This window comes from Zootoca vivipara, chromosome 11, assembly GCF_965207765.1.
Source record: "Zootoca vivipara chromosome 11, rZooViv2.hap1.1, whole genome shotgun sequence".
Taxonomy (NCBI): domain Eukaryota; kingdom Metazoa; phylum Chordata; class Lepidosauria; order Squamata; family Lacertidae; genus Zootoca; species Zootoca vivipara.
The window spans coordinates 45980491-45992895 of NC_142594.1; the positions used below are offsets into that span (position 1 = coordinate 45980491).

The window sequence follows — 12405 nt, forward strand, 5'->3', positions numbered from 1 at the left end:
TTTTTTACTAAGAGTTCTAAATTGACTTGTCGTGATTGTTGCACAGCACTTCTACAGAAACATATTTTACTTCCTCAAGTGCAGAATTTCTGAGAGAAATCACATCAGCAGCTAGGTACAAGTCAAATTTAAAACCAGTGATAACAAAGTGTATTTTACTGGCTGAACACCAAAACCCAGGTTATAGCCCTCCTCTTTTGCATCTCCTCAGTCCTGTCCCACAGCCCTCACCTGTTATGAAGAGGACTAAAACAAGTCACAAATAACCATACCCAAAGTGCTAACTTGGATTTCCCATTTAAATCACACGAGGTTTCATTTAAGTAAATACATTTAGGAAATGGGTAAGAAGCCGTATAGAAACGATCCATTTGGTCCAGGGTTTTCCAAACTTGGGTCTCCAGCTGCTTTTGGACTATAGTTCCCACCTTCCCTGACCACTGGTCCTGCTAGCTAGGGATGGTGGGAGTTGTAGTCCAAAAACAGCTGGAGACCTAAGTTTGGGAAAACTCTGATTTGGTCTTGGTGACTAACAGGCCAAAGGAGCTTACACTTCAGTTCCTTTCCCGTTCCTGATCGTATGTGATAGAGCTGTATGTACCTGAATTGGCACGTCAGCAGTAGTTTTGCTAAGTGGAAGGCTAAAGCCTTTTGGTGGTGGTTTTTCTTTGTTTCCTCCTGTTATATTGATATCACCTGAAAAACCCAATCAGCCATTTAATCAAACCTACTCATCCAGAACCTAAACACTGCTGTGATACTTGGTGTTTCCACTTCATCATGCTGATAGGTTATGACACAAGGCATGTGTTGGTTGTAAAGGTGAACATCTAAGGAAACTATGACTAGCTTGGATTCAGAACGGTATGAAATAGGTATATTTAACTCGGCATGCAAATTCGCTTGGTAATTCTAGTTGAATCTAAGCCGAATCTTGCACAATTTGGGTATGCTGCAGTTACTTTTTAATGTGCAGTGTCTTTCAGAATGAGGCTGTTTCCTCTCTCCAGGTGCAGTACCTGGCTAATTGTAGGTGAGCAGGAGTTTGTTTGGTGTTTTTTTGGGGGGGGGGGAAGAGCACAGCTCTCATTTTTTTCAGACCAGACGTTATGGCATCATCTGCCAAATCTCCAGACCAGTTGGTGGACTCTTTTTGCTCTGGCAAATCAATGAATTGATAATGAGGTTTTTATTATTGCCGCAGATGGTAATACAGGAAGTAAGAGAATTGAGAGCCTGAATACTTTCCTTTTCTTTGGTGTTGCGTCTACTCTATGCTAGCAATTTAGTTGGTAACACTTCTTTGCAATATTGTTTGCACTTCTAGTTTGAAGCTATAAGTTACATCTGAGCTGACTTAAGAATCTTTTATCAATGAGTTTTACAAGTCAAACCTGTGCCGTCAGGGTTAAGCAGCACTGCTTACTGCCAGGTAACCATGCATAGTACAGGATTGTATTCATGCCACATGGTTAATTGGGAGGTCTCCCGAGTCAAAAACAGCTTTCTGCATTTTTGGACTGTTCTTGGGGCACAGCTGTGAGCGCTGCCATTATTAATTCCTGCACTTCAGATTTGACACTGTGCCACTGCCTAGCTATGATAGGTTACAGAACAAAACTTCAGAGTGAGCAAAACTGGGATTATGTAACCTCATAAACTTTTACAGAACTGCCACCAACTTCTTATTAAAACAGTAAAGAACCCAAACCTGTAATATAAAAGCACATCTTAGTAGTGTGTCCAGTGGTTGTTTTATGAACACAGGGAAAGCAAAACCCAATTGGAAAAACAAAAACAGAACCCAGAAATATTTCAGAAAGAAGGAAAATAAGGGGTAAAGGAAAGATTTACAGGTACTTAAAAATAAATAGCATTTTAGCCAAGGTGGTACTACTACTACTACTACTACTACTAATAATAATAATAAGAATAAGAATAAAAATAAGAATAAGAATATATTATTTATACCCCGCCCACCTGGCCGGGTCTCCCCCACTATGGGCGGCTTCCAACACACATCAAAATAATGAGTTACTTACTTGATATACTGTACCAAGGTTCAAGTGAAGTTCTCAGTTTCTGACCTGTAAATCTATGTCACTTCTTGAAGCCAGCCTTTTCCATACCATTCCTGCCTTTTCCATATACCCAAAATAAATTCATCAAGAACCAAATGTCTGTGTTCTCCAACTTCCTTATCCCTCATCTTCTAAACGATGACCTACTCTTTGAAAAAAGTCACTGACTTTCCGAAACATGTGAGTAGAAAAATAGATTTCCTCGGGAGCTAAAATCCAATTACTATGTAGATCTTAAAACTTAATTTCATATACAGAATTAGAATTCTAACAGAACTAACAGGGTATCTTGGTTAGCCCTTCAAAGGAAGGTTGAACCAGTGAAGGGTAATTATCCTGCAGGAGAATTTCATTTACATCTGACAAACATATATCAAAGTCCCCAAACAAGTGATATCTCAGATATAAGGAAGATTGGTAATTAATTCAGACTTACTGTCCTGAGGGCCTGTCACTGAATGAAGCAAAGTTAGAAGATGGCTGCTGTTTAGCATCTAACAGATTAGACTTCTCTAATTTCTACACTTGTAGCTGGAATTTCTCCATGAAAAGACGTAATAAATCTACTGTGTCATGATAGCCACCTCATGTTTCACACTGGGGAGTTGCCACAGCCCTTTATCATGTTGACTGCCCTTTTCTGAACCTTTTCCAGCACTGCTTGAAGGTGAAATGACCAGAACTAGTGAGGTCACACTGTATATTTGTACAATGGCACTATATATTTGTACAATGGCAGCTTTTTGTTCAATCCCTTTTCCCAGTGATCCTTAACATGAAAATCGCCCACTCGCTGCAGCATCTTCTTCGAGCTATCTTATATCAAGTCAATATTTCATTTCTAGTCAGTCATTGCCAGTTCAGACCCCATGAGCCTATGTGTGGAATTAAGGCGCCCCACCCTCCATTATGCATGACTTGAAGCAGGAGACCCTCCATTTATATGAAAAACATGGTACCTTGTGATAGTTCGAGATTTGTCTGACTTCCGACCCTGAGGTCCACTTTCTTCCTCATTTCATTTAGCATCCTGAGGACCAAGTACAGCCTGAGCTGGCTTTCAATTTTAACCTGGAGGTAAGAATGAGAGCAGGTATTAGTGAAAGAATTCTACCTCACTGAAAGACACATTCCACAGTGCACAATTTTAAACCCCAGGTATTATTTTTGGCCTCTGTATTGATGTTATCTATTTCCATATGTGATTCAAAATCTATATATAAATGTAAACTGGGTATGTTCCTTCCTCTCCAACGTTCAACAAAACCGCTTGACTGATACCATTGAAATTGGGACACAAAGTCAAATGTGACTGCCCGAGTGACCCCATGCTGTTTTCAAAGACAGATGAGTCACCTACACCAGGTAAAACCCCAAAAAACACCGTGTTCCAGAACTCACAAATCACCTGTAAGTGCATGCTGGGAGCACAGGAGAGATTGCAACACAGCGCCCTCTAGAGACAGCTACACTGGTACCACACCTAGGAAACCTACCCTCTCCACAGGCTCGGCTTTCCAGACTAGGCCGCTTTCCAGACTAGGCCGAGTGGAGGTAGAGCCTTGCCTGGGGGGGGGGGAAGGGGGGGAATAGGGGGCAGGGATAGGTAATGGGTCGGAACAGGGTAGGGGGAGACACAGGGATGAAACCTGCCCTCTCCACAGTATCTCGGCTTGGGTTTACAGACTAGGCCGCTTTCCAGACTAGGCTGAGTGGAGGTAGCGGCCTGCCTGGGTGGGGGATGGGGGCCACGAATAGGTCATGGGTTGGGACAGGGTGGGCCCAATCACAGGGATGAACCGGGGGGTGGGGTGGGGAGGGCCAGGGATAGGTAATGGGTCGGAACAGGGGGGGGGGAGACACAGGGATGCGCCTATGTAAACATAAGAAATGAAAAACAGGGGGACTCTGAAGGTGAGGGGAGTCTGAAGTGGGACTCTGGGGTTCCATTTAACAAACTGATCCACCACAACGCGTGGCAGGGCAGCTAGTTATTTATAAAAACCTCCACAAGGTAAAGTCAAGTGTGATGGGGAATCTCTTCTTCTCCCACCTTGATTCCCACTCACTTCTTGTAATAGTTCCTTCCTAACACTTGGTGGGGGGAATTTGTATGGCTGCTTTTCTCACCTTCTGCTCCCTGCCCTTCTTCTAGCATCTAGAATGCTAGAATCTAGTAGTGTCATAGCTGCAAGCAGCCCTGGAGAACATGTTTCTGCAGGATTTCAGCACCTAGATTGGGCTACCATGGCACTGTGGGCACTGGAAAGATGGGGGGGAAACGAATGAGGGAAGGGGTGAGGAACAGAGGAAGAACTTGCTGCCACACGTGACCTGTCATCGTGTTAATTTGGAAGAAGGGAATGGGGTAATGAAGGGAGGGAACATTGACTGTGTGTTGGTGACCTGATACAAGCCAATTAAAGTGCAAGTCCAAATTAGGGTCTGTCTGGGTACTCACCCCATTTTCTGAACTTGGTAAAATAAAGAAAATTCCTTCCAGTAGCACCTTAGAGACCAACTAAGTTTGTAATTGGTATGAGCTTTCGTGTGCATGCACACTTCATCAGATAAATTATCAGGTAAAATAAATTATTATGATAGCCACAATCTCATCTAAATTATCTAGTTCTGACTCCTTTGTTATCTGCTAACTGTGTGCTCCTAGACACCCACCATATTCTAAACTAACGTCTACTCTTGCGATTCATTTTAAGTTAAAAATATAAGGTTATCCTTCAGTCAAACATTGCATCCTTATTTCCCTTTCTTGTGTGCTGTATACAGGATCTCCCTTCCACAAACCTTCCTCTCCTGCCACCTCCCAGCTGTGCTTGTTTGGGGACTGTGAGCCAGCAGCCCCCTTTTGCCATGCAGAAACCATCAAGCGGATCATGCCCAATGTTGGCACAGAGGTATTGGTGCTGCCGAAATGTGGCTGGTGGGTAGCTTTCAAAATAAAAATGCAACATTGCACTCATTCAACAGCATCACACCCGAAACAGACCAAATTATTTTGGTGTGTTTTGCTAAATGTATACCACTTAAATTGTTCAAGCTCTGTCGCTTAGTGTTCCAGAAATAATTAATTATCAAAGTGCATTGTTTTGTCCCGTGTTTCTTAGGGACTTAATCCTCAGGACCGACAACAGACTGGCTTCAGCCCCCACAGTTTCATTCTAGAAGTACATTGATTTGATCACTGTGCCTCAGCACATTGTGAATAGTGTGACCAGCTGCAAAGGAGGACAAGATGCCAGTATCTAACAGTTATGTAGAACAAGGGTATGTTTCAGGGAAGAGGAAATGCTTTCTATACAACTCTGAAAGGCACAGGAACCCTGTCCTCCTTTACATATAGTTTTGAACTTCTTAGGCATGCTTTCGGAGCCACAAAACTGCTTCCTTCTGTCATCAGCTCCATGCTTTGTTGCTGACTGTGCCACCAGCAGCGCTTGCTTCTCAAATACTTTTCCACTAGGGGGTATGGCAGACTGTAACTTCCCTTCCCTGTGATCTTCCTTTTATGTTTCCCTAATAAGTACCTACGAGGGAAAGAAGTGTGGTCATATGAAGTTCAGTCCACAATCTATAAGAATTTAAATGGCCTCATTTATAAAAGTAATCGTAGCCCGCAACGGAAAGTGATGCAGGAACTGCTGTATTGATAACGTTGCATCTCTCTCTTTCTGGCTTTCAGTTTGTTCATTCATTGATGCAAAATCATATGCTTGGAATTAGAGCAATAATACCGTAATAATTCTGAAGATAAAAATTTGTTCATCGTGTGTGGCAAGGGTAAAAAAACAGGGAGAGGAACATAATATCATCAACATGGAATCAAGTCATCCCTGACAAATTGACTGGAACCCACCATAAATGATGATAACCGTCTGGGACGTTGTTCAGAGGCTGTTGGTTTTTGTTTAAATCCAATACATAGCTGATATGAAAGTAGCATTACTGAATTCTTTTTAATAAAAAAACCCAGCAGAAATTCCACCAACTGAGGGGGTAATTAGTCTGTACTTTTCAAGTAATTTGTTTGATCAAGGAAACACTGTTTTGAATAGGATTAGGGTTGCTGTCTTACTACCCTCAATCTGCGTAATCACCTTTATATACAACTGTGTTGTTAAATGGATGTAAATCAGGGATAACCAAAATGCTTTATTGAAAATGTGCATGAATGCAACTGACAGTGCGATCTAATTCTCAATTCTGTGATTAAAATCCTTTTCTAGTCACTGAAGATACGCAGCAATGCCATGCTTCTCAGGCGTTTTGATTCATTTGACCAGCTGGGCTCTGGTGTTTTTATGTTTATGACCTCTTTTTCATCTTGCACAATTTGTTGAATTTGTGTGTGATGTAATCTGCCCCAAAGGAGACAATGTTCTTTACTCACCAGCTAGATCATGGGTGATATGTGAGAACAGTTTGTTTGCAATGAAATGCATCAGGTCATAAACGCCATTACGCCCTTCAGTGGGAATTAGTATTTAAGAGTGGTGTCAAAACAATTGTGGTTAATATTAGCCAAGCTTCAAGGAGGTGTGGTGAACTGAGTGAAAGAGCAATATCTCATATGTCACTGCTGCTGGCATCAATATCTTTCTCAGTAAGTCTTGGGAGGGGGAAGGTTTTTCTGCATCTTTATTTACTGATTTTTTTCTTTTCTTTTTTCCTGCTGGCTACACCTTCTTATATGCATCAGTCCAATGCTGCTAGTCCTACAAATAGCATAAAGTAAAATAGTGTGCTAATCTTGACCATGGCAAATGTAGGCTGAAAACCTCACTCTGCTATTGGGTTCCCCGAATGGACATACCGCTGACTTTACTCAGAGGTTGGTTGTGAGGCTCAAATTGCCATTCTGAGCTCCTTGGCTGAAATGTGGGATGTAAACATAACAAATAAATATTGCCGCTTGGCATGTATATACCAGTGCCACCAATAGAATACCAAAGTGGCAGAATCCCTCCCAAAGTCAATGCAATCAATATTCATTGTTGTTATCATTTACTGTATTACTTTTTATTTTGTGGTATTATATTTCTCTTGCATATAACGAAAAGCCCAATTTTCTCTAGCATACACACATTCTTATTGAAATGTTTATTCAGTAAGAGTTTGAGGCTCTATTAGCGGCTTTTAAAGAAACATACGAAACAGGGAAAAAAGTTTAACAGCTGCTACTTTTCTACTCGCCGAGACGCGGGTGGCGCTATGGGTTAAACCACAGAGCCTAGGGCTTGCTGATCAGAAGGTCAGTGGTTCGAATCCCCGCGACGGGGTGAGCTCCCGTTGCTCAGTCCCAGCTCCTGCCAACCTAGCAGTTCAAAAGCACGTCAAAGTGCAAGTACCGCTACAGCGGGAAGGTAAACGTGTTTCCGTGTGCTGCTCTGGTTCGCCAGAAGCGGCTTTGTCATGCTGGCCACATGACCTGGAAGCTGTACGCTGGCTCCCTTGGCCAATAACGCGAGATGAGCGCCGCAACCCCAGAGTCGGTCACGACTGGACCTAATGGTCCCATTTACGGTACTAGTTATAGTGGCACCAAAATTATAAGTGTTGATAACATGGTATGAGAAGAAATGGACCAAAAATATTTCCGTTTCCTTTTCCACCACAAATGTTTAACGGTTTCATATGGACACACAATGTTAGCTACAATTCATACCTATCCTGTAGGCTTTTGTTAAATGAAATACGGTACTGCATTTTGCTACATTTCTCCCCAAACCAGCCTCAAACTGAATTGAGGAAAGGAACCTCATGTTCTAGGTCCTCCCTCAAAGAGGGCACATGTTGCGGTGAGACCTGGAGACCGACCACCTGTGTTGTGGATGGGTAAGATTGGTCAGCCACAACACCCGATTGGTAGGACCCTCAATTTTGGGTTCAATCTAGCCAATGGATTGAGGGAGCTATATATACCCATGTACGTGGCCCAGAGCTTCCTCTTTCAGTTCGTGCATTTGGAACACCTGCCCACCTCTCCCTACTTTTAGGGCTTGGTTGCGCTTGACCTTGCTATGCCATCGTGTGTTGTCTGTCATTGGGACAGGGGCACAGCAGGAATTTTCCCCACTTGGCTGATTGGCAAATCATCACAACTTGCAAAGTTGCGGATAGGCACTGGTTCAGGTGATAGGAATGAGAGAACGCTCTTGCCATCCCTATGTGAAGGGTATTCCGTTAAAGGATTCCAGGGACTCAAAAGGAGCTATGGCAACAAGTTTCACAATTTATATGTGCCTTTTCCAGATAAGGAATTGTCTGTCTATACAAGAAACAATCTTGTTATAGAATTCTAACATACAATTCTCAAGAATTGGTGGGCATACCACTGAAGCGTTTTGCAAGAAGATGATTCAAGGAATATTGTCATCTACTAATGTTAATGTACCTATGGATTCTCCTGTATACTGTCTTAATATTGTACCGGGTGTGCTCCCTGGGAAGGGTTGCTAAATTAGTTTATGTTTGTCACCCAAAATTTTAGGAGATACCTTCGAAACTAGAATAACTGGGGATGTTATGGGATATACTTTTATTAGTTAAACTGATGGCTCCACATGAGTTTGGTGCCCAGTAATTGTTTTCATAAATAACTTCTTGTCGTTGGATTATAAACAATTCATATGTTTAATGTAGAAACATGTCCTTTATATTGAGTGTATGTTTTAACTTATGGGGTGCCGACTTGATTTTAATATTTGAGATGTCTTGCTGCTTACTAGACCTATAACATTTCAATAGGCAAGTACCTCTTGATTCTTTTGTTTTCAGTTCTAGAGAATGATAACAAGACACTGACTAGCAGTACCTTCCTAACCACTGCGTTGGTGCAAATGATGCAGAACTAATATTAGCTGTAGCTAAAATGTGTAAATAAGACAAGACCTCTGGCTCAGAGTCATCATAAGTTCCTAATGTGGTTTTTAGTGCCGAACCCTAGTTGAAAAATCAGCTGCTACTTAACATAATGCCAGGTGGTCTGGACATAAGGAAGCATGACCTAATGGTGGGTTTTGACTCATGCTTCAGTGCTGAAACTGCTTATTTGTGAATGATCCTGTAGGTTATTTTGCAGTAATTTAAGATGTTTTTCATTACCGTAATGCAATGAATTATATAAGAAGAACATGCACATCACTTGTATCATTACTCCTCTAAAATAAAACTTCAGTGCCCTGTGCCTATCAGCTTGGAAGTGAAATGGAACTACCTGAAAGCAAGATATTTCTACATACTCTGTAGACTTCCTGTGTGTGCAGAAACACCCCCCCCCCAAAATTCCAAACAATAATCTTTGATTAGTGACTTTAGGTACTTATGGAATATTGAAAAGCCACAAAATGTTGAGTGAGGTGAAGGAAGGAAGGAAGGAAGGAAGGAAGGAAGGAAGGAAGGAAGGAAGGAGGGAGGGAGGGAGAGAAGAAACGAACCAGAGAGGGGGAGAAAGATCTGCATGAGCCCCTAATATTCTGGAAGTGGGCATTATGATTGGATGGGGAGCATCTTAAGATAAAAAAAGAACTTCCCTATCATGTCCTATACAGGAATATTACAGGAGGGAAGAAAGTGACAATCGCATCCTTTAAAAAAATAAAATAAAAATCCACATTCTCCAGACCTTGCCCACTTAAGTATATAATAATAATAATAATAATAATAATAATAATAATAATAATAATAATAATAATAATAATAAATTTATTATTATTTATACCCCGCCCATCTGGCTGGATTTCCCCAGCCACTCTGGGCGGCTTCCAACCGAATATTAAAAAGTACAGTATCAAACATTAAAAACTTCCCTAAACAGGGCCGCCTTCAGTTGTCTTCTAAATGTAAAATAGTTGTTTATTGCCTTGACATCTGCTGGGAGGGCGTTCCACAGGGCGGGTGCCACTACCGAGAAGACCCTCTGTCTGGTTCCCTGTAACCTCACTTCTCACAATGAGGGAACCGCCAGAAGGCCCTCGGTGCTGGATCTCAGTGCCTGGGCTGAATGGTGGGAGTGGAGACACTCCTTCAGGTATACAGGACTGAGGCCATTTAGGGCTTTAAAGGTCAGTACCAACACTTTGAATTGTGCTCGGAAACATACTGGGAGCCAGTAGCAATAAATCTTCAGGTTTGGGAATGATGAATGATGAATGGATATTGACAATTATTGGAATAATGAAAGCAATACATTGGTACCCATTCATTACTCTTGGTACTTGTTGGTTCAACTTTCATTTTACTTTTTTACAAAATGGTTGAGTTTTTCATTCATAACTAAATCAATATGCATGTTACTTTGATCTTGAGATGTATAAGCATCTAGCTGAGCCTAATAAAACACACTGGAGATGATAAATTATCCTTGAATATATATTGTATGTTACGTTCCTTAGTTACAAACCTCTTGTTTCACATCATGTTTTGTAGCATGCTGGGGCCAGCTGTGACCTTCAAAGTGCACTCAAATGTCTTCAATATCACCACAGCCGATGTTGCCAAAGCAGCAGGTAAGAATCCTTATTGTCAAATGCACCCTTTTCTCCACCCACCATTGAATTTAGAAACACAGTCTCAGACAACAAGAAGGGTCCTTATCACCAGAAGATTGACATTTAATGAAACAGACATTTGAAGGGGTGGTAGCCTAAATGGAAAACTTAAGTGTAGCATCTCCAACTCAATTAAAACTGCCTGACACTTCCTTATTTGTAAAAGAACTGAACTGAGCAGAGAATGAGGTCTGGATTTTTATAATGAAAGAGAGCCCACAGTATTGTGTTTGAAAGAGAGAAAACGTACAGTTCTTAAATGAATATTTGACATCAGCGAGTCCCAGCTAGTGTAGCTGTATAGCACAAAAGAAGTATGACTACAATTAAGCCTTTATTTCTGGACCTCAGAATTGGCTATAAACGTGTTTGTGCTGTCAAGTTAATTTGACAATTCCCATGACCCAGAGATGGCAAGCATTGCAGATCAACAACGAACGTCCTCCTCCAAAAGAGCCATGGCAGTGCACTGCGGATTTGATTATAGTCATTTTGGAGTCTAGCCTTGATTGTAAATTGTTTTGCTGACCTGAAATCGTGCCTAGAATTCCACTCGGAGGCCCAAGGTTTGTTGCTGCCCTAGGTGAATTAAAAGTTTGCTGCTTCCTCACATCCTCCCTGTACCTTTCCTGTGCTGACCAGCTTAACAATATCACATTAAAAGAACAAGAGCTGACCTGGGCATTATTTTCTTGTCTGCCCGTTTAATGTTCCTTCCCCAGAAGGGCAGGAATAACCTCTCTCCCCAAGACATTATCAGAGCTGAGACAGGCACCCCCAAGTGGTTGCCTGGTTTACTTTGGTGTCTGGGCAAGCTCTGTGCTGTAACTTTGCCCGGAGTAACTCAAGCGCGCTTTTAATGAGTAAGAACAAATGATCAAACTGGTTTGAAATTGTCGCTTGTATAATCTCATGGGAGCTTACGATGGCAAAAATACTGCGCCATAAAAAGTACCGTGGGTTGAATGTATGTACAGTAGATTGAATATCTTGGCGCTCAACTGTTCCACAAATAACCTAGGAGGTAATACAGTGTGGTATTAAGTTAAACCTGTAGATTTGTGCATTTGCAAGCATAGCCTATTGGCACATGGCTGGAGGCAATCCTAGCAGGGTGTGAAGGGCAAAGGCAGTGGCAAGTAGTAGTTGCTGCTGCCCACCCTATCCCTATTGCGATGAGCAGCAGTGTCACTGTTGCTGGGATCATATTGCCAGCACTCTGACCCCCATGTGCAGCTGCCAGCGCAGTCAAGGTCTGTGATAGTAAAGTGCATTAGACAGCTGTGTGTGTACCCTTTATCAGCCTCCACTGTGTGTGTGTCTGTCTCCTAACAAAAGCTCCGTGTACCCGTACAAACTTACAGAACCATGTTGCTTAGGAATATGAAGCACAACACAGTGAAGACGCAGTGCTGTCCATTTCCGTTAATTTCAGTTGCAGAGTTTAAGCATGCACTTAACCTCCGACAGAAATTAATTGGGTTTGAGTGGGCTTAACTCTGCCTTCACCGGTGTAAGCAGATCCTTGGAGCTGCCTTGTTGACAGTAATGTCACCACAGGCTACCTGGGTGAGGCTGAGAAGGGGCAGGGTGGCAGCAAGGTTTGTGCTGTGTGTGTGACCTATGGGAGTGATGGATTGGCTCTGCCAGTGTATCCATGCAACCCTAAGCAGACCTTGGGGGTCTCAAATTTCAGTGGTGCCCTGTGCAATGCTAGAATTTGGCGCCCCCTGCGTCTCAGCTTCCATTCCACATCA

General features: G+C 42.2%; 1 protein-coding gene across 1 annotated transcript in view; it reads left to right on the forward strand.

The window, feature by feature from the left end:
- PTPRN2 (protein tyrosine phosphatase receptor type N2) overlaps window positions 1-12405 on the forward strand; it is a 615253-nt gene that overhangs the window by 212023 nt on the left and 390825 nt on the right. Inside the window, exon 11 of the mRNA XM_035129839.3 lies at window positions 10527-10606. Coding sequence (XP_034985730.2) covers window positions 10527-10606 — 80 coding nt within the window. The remainder of the gene's footprint in view (window positions 1-10526; window positions 10607-12405) is intronic.